Genomic DNA, 14529 nt, shown 5'->3' with positions numbered 1-14529 from the left:
GTTTACTCGGAACCCGGATCGGCCCACCCAAAAAACAGGATCGGGAATCGGTTCTTGCTCAAACGGGTCCAAGTTTCGGTTCCAATTTTTGGGAATCGGTTGAAACCGGTCCGGTTCCCGATTCTAGGTAAAGACCCATCCGAATCGGTTTAAGAATTGGTATTTAGTTACTTAAAAAAAAACGAAATAACTATGATTTTGGTTTTATGCTTGTGGTGTTTGAGTTTTTTTGGTGCTGGTTCATGCGCGCTTAATGTGGTGTCTTTTAGCATGTTATTTGGATCCTACAATTTCAGTTCTTTTTTAATGGGTATAACGAAAATTGAAGTGTGATAGAAAGACTTGCACTATGTTAATTCAGCATTTTGGAGGATCATTGTTGCTTTTGATGGATTGCAACTTTTATTTTTTATATTAGGGTTTGTTACTTTTGGTGAATCATACTATTATTTATTATTATTTTTTGGATTGTTGCTTTTGGTGTATTATAATTTTTGTTGCTCATTTCATCAATGCTCGTATTATTTTGATAAAAAAAAAAAGGAAAACGGGTTCTCGGGTAGACCCTAAAATCGGATAAAAAAATAGGGTCGGTTCCAAAATAAGTTCAAAGACAAACAGGGTCGGTTCTCGGTTCCAAAAACGGGAACCGGTTATAACATGGTCGATTTCAGAGTCTAGATCTGGACCCGGCCCACCCGGCCCATGCTCACCCCTAGTAGCAATAGCGACCCAAAGGGTTCGAGCCATGTATGATTTTTTCAATTAAGTCATTGCAACCATCACTTAATTTCCTAAAAATTTTACATGGTTCGGTTTATTTTATTCATATTTGTTCAATTTATGCTTTATCTTCGCGAAATTAAACTGCGAGCAGATGACTTGATCTCATGCTTTTAAACTGCGTACACACAACAAATGACCGGACCAGAGTCATTTAGGATATTTAACTCCGCTTAAGTTGCTTACAATATTGGTTCCATGTTTTTGAAAGTCGGCCTTTTTGTTGGTTTCGTGCACACAACAAATGACGGGACCGAAGTCATTTAGGCTATTTAACCTTGCTTAAGTTGCTTATAATCTTCTGATTAAAAAAAAAAAGTTGCTTATTACCTTGGTTTCGTGTTTTTCTGAAAGTCGCGCATGTGCTTTTACACTGCATCCGCCCAACAAATGACCGGACCGAAGTCATAAGGATTTTTAACCCCGCTTAAGTTTGTAATCTTGGTTCCCTCTTTTTGAAAGTATGCCTTTTTAAAGTGACGTGCTACGCTCTATAAATTTTGGCCATTCTATGTTGTTTGTGTGGGTTTTTATTAATAAACCTTAATACTCTATCAATTTTGAAAATCGAACATCAAAATCGAAGTCAAAGTCGAATTCAAAGGAATCATGGAAAATTATGCCCCGAAAATTATGCCCCGAACTTTTTACGTTCAGTTTCAATTCCGCCTTGAATTTTTTTTTTTTGTCTCGAAAATACCCCCCCAACTTAGGGTGCAATCCTAATTTTCCCCAAACTGTTTCTATCTAAAAAGATCGCAAACTTTAAATTCAATCCCAAATCTGCCATTGTTACCCCTACTTTCGTACAAAAATAATCGTTAGTCATCCCTAATTTCCTTAATCTTCATGTCAAATAACGATTTCGTTTTGGAGATAATTTTTCACCTTACCTTGCAGATTTGAATTTTTTTACCAACGTGAAAATGTCAAGTCAAACGACTAATGTCAATTATTGGACGGAGGATTAACGGGGGCAAATTTGACATTTGATGTAAAGTTGATGATTGTTTCCAGACGAAAGAAAGTTGTGGGAAGATTTAAAACTAAAGCAAAAGTTTGTGGTTTTTTAAAACAAAAAAAAAAGTTCGGGACGGATTTGACATATAATGTTTGGGGGTTTTTTTGGATAAAAAAAGTTCCGGACGAAATTAAGAACGGACTTAAAGTTGGAGTTTTTTAAAATAAAAGAAAATTTAGGATAAAATTGAGACTAAACCAAAATTCGAGATTTTTTATTTCAAAGGAAATTAGGCCCAATCAAAACCCACGGGCTAGCGGTTCGGTTTGCGTTAGCAAAGCGTTCGGTTCGATCCGTGGGCCCATCAACGGCGGTTCGCTGAGATCTCCTCGTCCGTTTTGAAACAAGAAGGCACCTCACCATTCTGGTGGAACACACTGTTGGCGATTCTCTCTCTCTCCCTCTCCCTCTCCCTCTTGCATATGCGTCTATGGCCTCCATCACCTCCGTCCAATTGAATTACCTCGTCTTCCGCTACCTTCAAGAATCAGGTACCTCATTTCTTCGTCTTCTTCTTCTTCTTCTTCTTCTCCTGGTTCATTTCTGTGCATGAGGTAACGGCAGCGACCGATTCCGTTTCGCTTTGGGTTGTCGATGGCTCTAGGGTTTTCCTCTGATTCAGCTCGCGTGGCCCTTTGAGCACCTTAAAGCTGGGGTTCCTTCCTGCCTGTTTGTTCGCTAGATTGCTGTAACGGCTAGAATGATCTTCGTTTAGGGCATAAGGCACCCAGATGAGTGTTCGTTAGTGGCCATGGCGAGATCTCTTGCGTTGAACTGGCATCCCAGTTGTCTTTACCTAACGAAAAAGTTAGATTTTGGCGTGGGAGTCGTTCTAGGGTTTTGCAAGAATTGCATATTTGGTTGCGAAGAGACTGGTGGACACATTCGGAGAGAGTCAATCGCAGATTTTGTTGTTTTAGCCAAAAGGAGTAAGAGTTTCTTGTGCATAAATTGTGGTTCTCTTCAGCTACATCCAAGGGATGCAAGAAGCTTTATACTTTTGGGGTAGCTCATGCATAGTTTCATAGTTGTGACCTCTGAGGAATGCAAAGCGAAATGTTTAACTGCTTTGGCCTCTGTTTGCAAAGTAGGGCACCTGTTTACCATTGTCTTGTGGATATTCTAGAGTCTGCAGGAGTTTCTTTCCTACTCATTTTCTAATTAGAAGACAGATCTGTTTGTGCCTCCTTATTCTGAACAATCTTTCCCAGAGAAAGAGGCTTGTATTCAGCTCTGTCCCCTATGTATGGATTTGGCAGAAAAAATTGCCATCTTTTCTAGATATTTATTATGTATAATTCATTTCCCAGCAGCCATTATTGTGATATTGTTAACCTTGCTATTCAGTTATTGTGAATTTCCAGTTCCTGGTCTTCTGCATCCTACAAAATAATACATCAATAAATTACCGTCTTGCTTTTGGCATTTCCAGTGACGAGTGTCCTTCCATCTCATTGACTGAAAACAGTTTGGTAACCCTTATCTTGTTGATCTCACGAGATTTGTATTGCAAAACGTGATGAATATCCGGTGCAACCTGATGCTTGTAATTTTAATATCTTTCCATTCCGTCTCCATGGGCTAATGCTGAGGCTGTCACTTTATTGTCTGTTAACCACCCATGTCAAATAGTGCCATGTTTATTGCAGCCCTTTGTCCTCTCTGTTTTCATGAATGTTCTCAATCATTGAGTCAGCAGAGCTTTCTACAGTACCTGCAGGGTCTAGTTCCTAGAACCTCTATCAGAAGGTTGTTTGTCATGTTTTAATGCACTTGATTGTACGTAAAAGCTTCTCCTAGCTGCAGCGCAGCAGGTCACGTATTTGGAATATTCTTTAATATCTTTTCTGTATGCAATCCTTGCCGGATTAATAGAGATGTCAAATGATGCAGCTTCGAGAAACAATCTTAGTTCCCTCGATCTGATAAAACTCTTGGATCCGATATCTTGCTGTCATGTAAACTTCCTAGAGTTTTCCATTCTCCAAGTTACATAAGGAAAGAAGTTCAAAGAAAGCCTTAGGATGAATTGAGGACCAAAAGGTGCTGACAACGAACTTCATAATGTTATGCGTACATTTTGCAGGAGGATAGGGAACTTGAGGGAATGGTAACATTGAGGATTAGTGAAGTGGATGATGTGGAGAAACCCATTTGCTATCTTGTGCGAGCACAAAATATTAATTTAAATTTATAGCTTAATCTAAGGAGAACAGTAATGGAATATTGCATGGGAAGTTGGCTATGGAAACACTGATGCAGCTTCAATTGAGAATAAAATGGGAGAAACACATTTAAAAATGTTTGGGTTTGTGGAAATGCAAACTTTAGAGGATCTAATTTGAAGATGAGACATTATGGTGGAAATGCAAGGCAAAAGGGGTTACTGGAAGGTGGGGGCAGACATGAGTACTTAAGAAAAGAACTCGAGTACTTCGATATTACCAAGGACGTGGTAGAAGAGAATGCAATTGCTTGATCCATGTAGTTGATCCCTCTTTGTTGTTGTAGGGGTATTAAGAATGTGTATTGCCAAGGACGTGGTAGAGGCGAGAGTGTGATTGCTTGCTCCATGTATTAGTTTTTGTACTCTTTATTACTTTTGTTAAAAAAGTTTTGATCTCAGAATGAGAACTTTTCTCAAAACTGCTAGTGTCTAATATCAAATGTGATCATGGACTGATGTTTCTGATACATGCTTGAAAATGCATATGTAGGTTTTACACATTCCGCATTTGCCTTGGGATATGAGGCAGGCATTAACAAATGCACAATTGATGGGAATATGGTTCCCCCTAGTGCTCTTATTACATTGGTGCAGAAAGGACTTCAGTATCTAGAGATGGAAGCAAACTTGAATAGTGTGAGCATGCCCAACCTATTATGAACTTGCTTTTTGTCAATTTTTAATTTAAATACTCTATTCTGGATATTATGTTGATCAGTGTTCACTGTAAGCTTGTCAGAGTGACACAGATGTGGATGAAGACTTCTCCTTCTTGGAACCGTTAGATCTTATTACAAAGGATGTCTATGAACTCAGGAAAATTATAAGAGAGAAAAAGAAAAATTTGCAAAAAGATAGAGACAAAGACAGAGAATTAGATAAGGACCATGAAGCTGAGCGTGGACGGGCAAGGGAGAAAGATAGACATGAAAAAGAGAAGGAACTTGAAAAAGATAGGGAACGGAAAGAGAAAGAGAAGGAGAAAGAGAAAGAGAAAGAGAAAGAGAAGGAGCAACCAAAACATCGGGAAGATCACTCTGAAAAGGAAATAACTGCAAATCAGGAGGTGGAGAGGAACCTTACAAAGCATGAAGAAAATGGACCTTCTGGTAAATGTGCTTTCTTGCAAAAAAAATTTTTACCGTTTCAAACATGAACTTGTCTATCACTGCAATATCAATTTAGAGTTTCTAGTGTCACCATTGCTCTTTGGGTAAACAAATGAAAGCAACAAAAATGACATGAAGAAGTCGTGATCTGTCATGTGGCTGTTTGTAACTGAATTAAATTATACACGTTTTTTTCTGTATGACGTTGAAGGACAGGGAAATATGAGTATGACACGATAGGAAGTGAATAATTGAAGGTATCAAGCAAGAAAGAGGGGTTTAATTAAGTTGAGAGAACATGCTCTTATATTGTACTGCAACAGGTATATTTGGAAGCATATTTCTAGCATAGTTGTTCCTGGTTTAACAGGGTTTCATTGCACCCCAACAAATTGGGAGTTGCTCATGCTCCTATGATGTGGTGTTCCGTGGTTCTTGATTTTTGAAAATGTAACTAGTGCATTAACTGTCAAATTCTAGACAATTAAGACATCGGACAGTGCTTGATGTTGACAATAGCATATCTGGTCACCGGTTATGTAATTAAAATTTCCTTAAAATTCCATGAAAACATGCATTGCAGTCAAAAAGAAGGCCCATGTGCGCAGGGAAAGGGAGGGGGGGAAGTCTTGCAAAATTTAGTATTCAAAAGAAAATCCCCGAAGTTCTAATGTGCTTGATGTGCATTGATCCCTTCATTGAAAGATCATGCAATTGCTCGTGCTGAGATATTCACTATGAGATTCTTTGTTTTGAGTGTTCTAGCGTAGTGGTGCTAAAACAATACTTGGGATTGTGGATTTGTATTACATTGAAGACATTCTTCATACAAATTTTGAGTCAAGGGCCTTGCAACCATTTACCTTGCTACGAAACCTTTTATTGCATCCAGTTGGCATTAAGAAACTGGCTTTTCTTACTTGCTTTATTTGACAATTGTATTTGCTTTTGCATTTTGTCAGTTTGAATTTTTGAAGTAGGTAAGGGAAAAGGAAACAAGTTATTAAGCATAATTAGTCGAAGTGATGACAGTTGGATCTTCAAACGCCGAACTACTGTACGCACTGACAAGAAGCAATTTTCTCTTTTTTTGCCATTTTCTGCTCAATAGCAACGACCGACTTTTTTAATTGTCACAACAAAAGAATGGATATGGCTAAATGAAAAACTGAGAAGGGATCAATTAAAGGAGATAATGGGAACGATTGGGAGAGAATTAAAATAATGGATAGTCAATGTGGTACATAAACTCATAAAAAAGGTAAACTACTAGTATTTTGTCACTTTTCTCTCCCTGGAATTTGTGTGGTCATGTAGTCTCTAGCTATGTGCTTATTCTATATCTGGTGACCTAGGTGAGGTGAACAATGTTGCTATGGGATTTCTAGTCCTTGCCCTTTATATTGGGGCAGTTCTCCGTCCTCAGAGGACTCATCTAAGGGTGTGATTGATATTGGCTTATGTCTTTCCTTCTTGTTGAAGATTTCATCTCGCTCTACATATATTCTTTAATTAGTGGTTATAACTTTTTATTGCATGTTCTTTTAGGACCTGAACCAATGGAAATTTGTACTTCATCAACTCCTCAGCCATGTGAGATTCCTAGTACAGATGTGACAATATTAGAAGGACATACTTCTGAGGTTCGAATCTTTGTGTATGGCATATCTTTGGGATACTTTCCCTTGTTCATTTTAAACAACTATTGATACTATTGTGCCTGAAATCTATCAGTGATATTTTGACAGTGCACCTCTTTTCAATTCTCCAATGTAGGTTTGTGCCTGTGCATGGAGTCCTGCAGGTTCACTTCTTGCTTCAGGGTTGGTACTTTATCTGGTGGATAATTCTGACTGGTCTATTTTCTGCTATTCACATTTGGTTCTTACATTAACTAGATTCTTTGCAGTAACTTTCTACGCATTTATCCATTACCCTTTGAAGTGTAGCTCTATAGGAAGTGGATTTTAGTCCGTGAAATCTGGACTTCTGAAGATGATTATTTGAGCTGAGATGATGAAAATTTCTTTACTTTACCTTTGGATGTGTTTTCATAAATTGTTAAGTGAGTTAATTTTTCTGAAGAAAGCAACGGTGGAAATTGAATTGGATTTGTTACTTGCTTTTCCCTGTAAATCACAGTGATGCAAGGTGGTTGTATGTGGAACTTCGTGAGGTATAGAATTGTACATGAAAGATTCTATTATTCCATTGCATGGTCACGGGTTATTTGATTCCCTAAGACGTTCTGTATTGTAGATTATTTCATATTTTGGCTGAACAACATCATTCTTTGGTTAACTAGTCATTGATGCATCTTTACTAGCAGGGGCTTCTGTTTGTGTTGGTTTAGGGCAAACTTTCTGGCACAGATTAGGGGCTCTTGTTTAAGGAGAATGGAAAGCCCTTCGTTGGATATCCCTGCCACCCACCCACCCCAAAGGACTTGTTTGGACGAATAATTTTTCAAGACAAGCATTTCTCAAATGAAAGATATTCAACATTTTTTGTTTCCAGCATTTCTCAAACATGTCCACTTGGAATTTGATGTTCATTTGTAAAATGATCAATGTACTTTGTTTTGTCCAGTAGCACTTTTTCAAATGATAATTCTGTTCAGAGATTATTTTGTGCTTGGGTTTCATTTTCTTAATAGAATATAAAGCTAAAGTATGCACTTGGGGTTAGGAAAGTAATTCTCTAGAGAATATATGACTAGACTGATTAGCTTGATGAATTGCAGAAAGTAATTGTCCATGCGGTTGTCCCTAATTTGGTGTCTTCCTTCAGGTTTTCATTATTACATTTTACGTGTATGTCCTAAATTGGTATACTGTTTCTTTTTCCTTTTTTTTGGAATTTATAGATTGTTCTAGATAATGACATCCTTCTCGCCTATGTTACAGTTGAAAGACTTGTGTCAAGATTTTATGTTTTCCAATGAATGACCTTTTTTCTCAGATCTGGAGATTCTACTGCTCGGATATGGACCATACCAGATGGGACCACTAAATCTAGTCTGCAAAATGGTACCCCAGACGTGCTGATATTGAAGCATGTAAAGGGTAGAACAAATGAAAAGAGCAAAGATGTCACGACCCTTGATTGGAATGTAAGTCTATTGGTGATTTGTGAGAGAAAATATAACTGGTTTTCAAATCTTTTCCTTAGTCATTTTGCCTTCTTTTCTGTTTTTATTTTTAATTTTTCTGGAACGGCTTGTTTCTTAATTTCTTGATGCTAGAAATTGCTTCTTTCATTTATATTTTAGGTGCCTTAAGACTTTCATGATTAGGCAGGTTTCATTTGCTTCTCCATTTAAACCACAATTACCTCCATGTCTCTGCAGGGGGACGGAACACTTCTTGCAACAGGTTCATATGATGGGCAAGCAAGAATTTGGACCACAAATGGTATGTTCTGAGATCATACTGCTCTGTAACTTAACCGTATATTAAGTAAAATTGTCTTAACTCCAAACAAGTGACTGTGTCCTTTGTACATATTTACCATCACTACCGGTATATTACAGTTCTTGTTTCAACTATGCAACCCAATCTTTTGACAATCAAATGGTGCCTCAACACCATCCTGGTTCACATCCTTGATTGAATTGTTCGTCTTTTGGAGATTCTTGTGTTTTCAGAACCCAAATACTGGGAGCCTGAGAGTGTGGGTTACGCACTTGTAGTTTCCTACAATTGATTAGATCCAAAACCTTCTATCGTCTATGGCATAGACAACAACATAAGAAGATACGTCATTTTCTTTTTTGGGGTTTAACAGGTGGTGCCTTTGAAAACACACTGGTTTTAAGCATCATGTGGATGCATAATCGATGTGAATGAAACGGGAAAACTTCTAGGTGCCTTTTCAGGATAGAACTGTTACTGTAATTTGTGTGGAGCCTGTTGTTGCCATTCTCCACAAAAGATAGTTAAGCTCCCACTGTTGATAAGTCAACATGTGCCATTTTGGGTCCTCAACCTGTGTATTTTAGTCATGAGAGGCTGTAGTGTTTTTTTAGCTGTATTTCCTGTTGGATATGTAGGGAAAATATATCGTAGAGAGGAAGTTACAGTATCCATGTACTTGTTGAGTTTACCGAAGATACTGTAATATGGAAGAAAAGCCTGGAAAAGCAGATGAGAGAGGAATCTAAACAGGACGAAATAAGTTCCTGACACTTTTGCATACTTAGACAACATTTTTTGACTTTTGTTTTTGCCTGTTTGGCATGCTTTTATTGTTGCTTTTGGACAATCCTGTGTTATGTGTATTCTCTCTTTTGATGTCTGGCAATATGCTCTATTTTGGAAATTTTTGCTGCTTATACTAGTGCTGTATCTTGATTAGGTGAACTGAAGACCACTTTGAGTAGACATAAAGGGCCTATATTCTCTCTAAAATGGAACAAGAAAGGAGACTATCTGCTCACAGGAAGCTGTGACAAAACTGCTATTGTGTGGGATGTCAAGGCAGAGGAAGGGAAACAGCAATTTGAATTTCATTCAGGTTTGGGACATAAATTTGGTTTTAGGATGAAATTATCGGTTGGGCGACAGAGTTTTTAACTTTTTTGTGGTTTTCTAGGTCCAACACTTGATGTTGACTGGCGGAACAATGTTTCATTTGCAACAAGCTCCACAGACAACATGATATATGTCTGCAAGATCGGAGAGAATCGCCCAATCAAAACCTTCGCAGGGCATCAGGTTTAGTTTTGGTTTCTGTAGGCCTTGAGAGCCGCTCACATTGAAATCTGTCTCTCTCTCTCTCTCTCTCTCTCTCTCTCTGTGTCTGTGTGTGTAGATTCGCTTGATTTTGTGCATCTGATTCAAGATTATCTCGACTTGCGGATTCTTTTTCTTCTCTGTGTGCGCGCGTGCGTGTGCATGTGCATGTGTTGTGCATCTGATTCAAGATTATCTCGACTTGCGGATTCTTTTTCTTCTCTGTGTGCGCGCGTGCGTGTGCATGTGCATGTGTTGTGATATATTTATATCTTCCATCCAATCTGGAAAAAATGATGTGAGGGATAGGAGATGCCTCATTGGCAGATTAGATTGGTCAAAAGATGCCACGTTGGGATTAATAGATAGTAGATGTAGATGTGTGTGATATATTTATATCTTCCATCCAATCTGGAAAAAATGATGTGTGTGTGTGGGTGTGTGTCATATATTTATATCTTCCATTCAATCTGGAAAAAATGATGTTAGGGATAGGATTGCAGATGCCTCATTGGCGGATTAGATTGGTCAAAAGATGCATGTTAGGATTAATAGATAGTAAGATCCAAGGAAGATGGGTGGCATGTAAGCCAAAGCAAGATCCAAGATCCATACAGGTGTTGTTGTGTGTGTGGGTGATATATATATATATATATCCAATCTGGAAAAAATGATGTTAGGGATAGGATTGCAGGTGCCTCATTGGCTGATTAGATTGGTCGAAAGATGCTACGTTGGGATTAATAGATAGTAAGATCCAGGGAAGATGGGTGGCATGTAAGCCAAAGCAAGATGCAGACAGGTATTGTTGGGTTAAGAAAAGCCTTTGATGAGGCACTAAGGAGCACGAGGAGCTGGCGAAAACTCAAAAGCCTTGGTACATCTACAACAACCATAGAGTCCTCGTCCTGTGGTGGGTCTTCAAAAGCCTCTGGTTAGTGAAAAATAAAAGTGAATATGAGAGTGCGAGAGCAAACATTGATGGCCCTGACAGTAAAAATTGGACAACTTACAGTGAGGGGACTCATTGGCAGAAAGCATGCGCCCCATATCAGATCATTAATGTGTATAAGCAACGCAAGTTGATCGATCTTGTTTTCCCTTTTTAAGTATTTCCATCCTAACATATTTACACTAATGTGTCACTCAGACTTCTTATGAATAATGTTGAACCCCGTGATTTCTAATGTGGTGGCCAGTATTACCTCTCTTAATTAACTAGCTTGGCGAGGGGAGGACGCTAGTTAATTATATTCGTTCAATCGTTCATTGCAAATCGTAAATTGTTGCACATTTCTTCCACTCTTGTAATCGCACGACTTCACGTTGAACGCATGTTTGCTTGCTGGTACTTATTGCCCTTATGTGTTGCGAATAAAAATCTGTTAGTCTTGATGTGAAATTGGAACACTTTTCATTTGGACTTTTTTTTTAAGGCCAGAAAATGAAATAGAATGCATTGAATTTATTTTCAAGTAACCTCGTTAAGATAATACTGTGATAGGACCTTGAAAATATGACCGTCAGTGATAATAATAGTTTGTGAAAAATAATGTAGTTTGAAGAGTTCATCACCAATGTGTGAGAAAGTAGAAGATGCTGAGTAAACTTCATTGCTTGCTTATGGCAGTATATTATACCCTTCTGATGTAGTTAATTTATGTGTGACTTGGTTGGTTGATGTTGGGAGTTTTGTCTTTGCTTAATCTTATTGTGTGCTAGCGGTGATCGTCAACTTTTATTTTAATAGCTTGTGGCTCTAAAGGGTGTCTTTTTTGGTGGATGTATGTCATGTAAATGCTTATTATTTTGCAGGTTCTCGAAACTGAATTGCTTTTTTCTTTTTTTTTGTCAATTCTTTTGGATGTTATTGCAGGGTGAGGTGAATTGTGTCAAATGGGATCCAACTGGTTCATTGTTAGCCTCTTGCTCTGATGACATTAGTGCGAAGGTTAAAAAAATAACCTCTAATTTATCTTGTTCACTGATGCTTTATTTCTCAGCCAGTACTTGCTTTCCTGATATCACCTTTTTCATTCTTAGGTTTTGGATGGAAAGTAAGTCAATATGTGTCTTGCATATTGACTTACTTTCCATCCTGAGTCATTTCTGTCTTTGATCTGTCTGTTCTCTCAGTAATTCCATCTCTTTGGCCTCCTAACTTATTAAATGCCACAGATATGGAGCATGAAGCAGGACAAGTATGTTCATGACTTGAGGGAGCATTCGAAGGTACTTCATGCTTTAGCAAGGTTTTTTTTTTTTTTTAATATTTCTATGTCCTGCATTTTTTGTGTTAATGACTGTATTGCAGGAAATATACACTCTCAGGTGGAGCCCTACTGGATCTGGCACAAACAATCCTAACCAGCAGTTAGTGCTCGCAAGGTGAATTACTGCAACTGTTAACCAAGTTTATTTCCATTCAGGCTTGCGTGATTCCAATTTGCTTAATTTGGGTGGTGGGACTTGTTATAGCATCTTTCAAAAATATGGAGTTTTAGCTATACTAAAAATTTTAGTTTAAAAGTTGGTATATGTTTGGTCTTGCAACATCTATGAAATGTTTGGTCTTTGGAGGATATCTTTAAAGCTGCTGCATGTGCTGGTGAGGATGATTGTTTTGGAAATGATATTTTCCATCATTGGGAAAAATTTAAGACTTCTAAGACAATTAGTTGATTTTTTGTGTCACGTACATGTCACATGCTTTTGCAGTCTAGTAGGACGATGATTCTAAAATACTGAGTCTGATTAGCAATGTCTTTTGGGATATGAAATAAATTTGCTGTAAGCAAGTACATCTCCTAAGTTTTGAAACCCAAGGCTCCTAATGCTTACATCTGGGAGCTCTTAAGCACCACATCCACTGGTAATGTAAGTACTTCAGATCCTTTCGTGAAAGTTTTTAAATCTATAGGTTCTTTGCACCTTAACCTGTGTGTGAAGTTACATATTTTCTTTGGTTATTGTGTCGTGTCCAAAATGCAATAGTGGCTTTGGACCTACTCTCTTGGATACTCTATCTTTACTAGATTGTGAAGCATTCTCATCTTGAGATCTCTTTTCATTTCATTATTGCTTTAACTGGTAAAAATATTCTCCTGGCTGTTCTTTGTTGGTTGTTATAATATCGTTGTTGTCTTGTCATGCAGTGCATCATTTGATTCAACAGTGAAATTGTGGGATGTTGAATTGGGGAAACTTATTTACAGCTTGAATGGTCACAGGTAAATTTTCTGTTGCGTTCATCTCCATTTTGGGACGATAGAAAGATGCAAGCCCTAGTTAGTCACGGATGATTGTGAAGTTTGCTTTCTGTGACAATAGAAGGCTATTTACGTGGAATGTTGAGAAGATTAATCTTGTGCTGTTGAACTTGTATAATGGGAAGCATGTTATTATTTTTCATTCTAGTGAGACTTCACGAAGAATTGGTTTGATTGTTTTTGGACATGTTGATGCTTGATTGTTGTGGTCTCTGATTTTTGTTTTTCTTTTGGTTTTGCTTTTTGGAAAGGGAACCTGTATATTCTGTAGCATTTAGCCCCAACGGAGAATATTTGGCCAGTGGATCTCTTGATAAATCTGTTCACATCTGGTCACTGAAGGAGGGTAAGATCGTGAAGACATACACCGGAAATGGAGGAATCTTTGAAGTCTGTTGGAACAAGGAAGGGGACAAAATCGCTGCGTGTTTTGCAAACAATACAGTGTGTGTCTTGGATTTTAGAATGTGAAATCTTGAGGGCTTTTCGAGCGTTAGAACTCGGGCAATCATCAAGGAAACACTGGCTTTGCCTACTTTGGTTGTCGTGGCCGTGCTTTGCAGGTGTGTAGGTCATGCATGTTAACCCTAGGCAGTAGGCTTTCCCCCACTGATCCTGACCACTTTATCATCTTTTCTTGGCAAATTGTCAGTTTTCTCTTGCAGCAAGATTGTTTAGTAGGAACCATGTATATATGTGATTCACTAATTGTAACCTTCACATGGACAAACCTCAATTGCAAATGCTTTTAGATTTGGATGTTCCCAACCTGGTCGTGCTATCGGTGTGCAGCATCACAGTGTTGATGTATTTCAATCTTCGTCCCTTGTTTTTTTCTGGAAGGAAGTCTCATTCGAGGCATTTACATCAGCAGGAGATATCCTGAAAGGCTGCAATCATAATTCTTTGCTTCTGTCAAGTTCCTTGCATCCTTTAATCATTGTCAATGTGTTGACTGCTTTTTGCCTTGTCTGCTTGAGTGGGAAGGATCAATTCTCATTACTGTTTGGCTACCATTTCAGCTTCAGAGCTGGCTATGTCGTCTGATTGGACATGGTTCTTTTCGAGGGGATTGACTATCAATGATATATATGGGGACTAGCATACCCCAGTGGCTGGAAAAAATGGAAGTTGTGCAACTTCGAAATTCATATAACAAATAGGAGAAAAAAGTGAACTGAAATCTCCTCTGCGCTCGATCCTTAAATATTTGAACTTCTACAATCATGTTCAAATATGAGAAGAAAAAATGGAAATGATAAATGTACCATCCTTTCACAAAACTGCAATCAAAGCTGTTGTGCCAAAAGTTACATACGCGGTAATTGAAAATTTCGCACCTGGCAATCTTGCCCGAGAAGTTGGAGAAGTTACGGTCAGATCAACT

The 14529-nt window shown here is 38.1% G+C and overlaps 1 protein-coding gene across 1 annotated transcript; it reads left to right on the top strand.

Annotated features, from left to right (window-relative positions):
* The first annotated feature begins 2190 nt into the window (after positions 1 to 2190).
* Positions 2191 to 13910, top strand: LOC115742090 (WD40 repeat-containing protein HOS15). Its single transcript, XM_030676199.2, has 14 exons — positions 2191 to 2295; positions 4522 to 4667; positions 4771 to 5140; positions 6689 to 6783; positions 6917 to 6963; positions 8102 to 8252; positions 8490 to 8553; positions 9497 to 9655; positions 9734 to 9855; positions 11750 to 11824; positions 12052 to 12105; positions 12188 to 12261; positions 13029 to 13103; positions 13394 to 13910. The coding sequence occupies exons 1-14, from the start codon at positions 2235 to 2237 to the stop codon at positions 13611 to 13613; spliced, it is 1713 nt and encodes a 570-aa protein (XP_030532059.1). The 5' UTR covers positions 2191 to 2234; the 3' UTR covers positions 13614 to 13910.
* Positions 13911 to 14529: the final 619 nt, after the last annotated feature.

This window comes from Rhodamnia argentea, chromosome 11, assembly GCF_020921035.1.
Source record: "Rhodamnia argentea isolate NSW1041297 chromosome 11, ASM2092103v1, whole genome shotgun sequence".
In the NCBI taxonomy this organism is placed as follows: Eukaryota; Viridiplantae; Streptophyta; class Magnoliopsida; order Myrtales; family Myrtaceae; genus Rhodamnia; species Rhodamnia argentea.
Note: the sequence above shows the minus strand (reverse complement) of the source record. Positions and strands in the feature narration are given on the sequence as shown.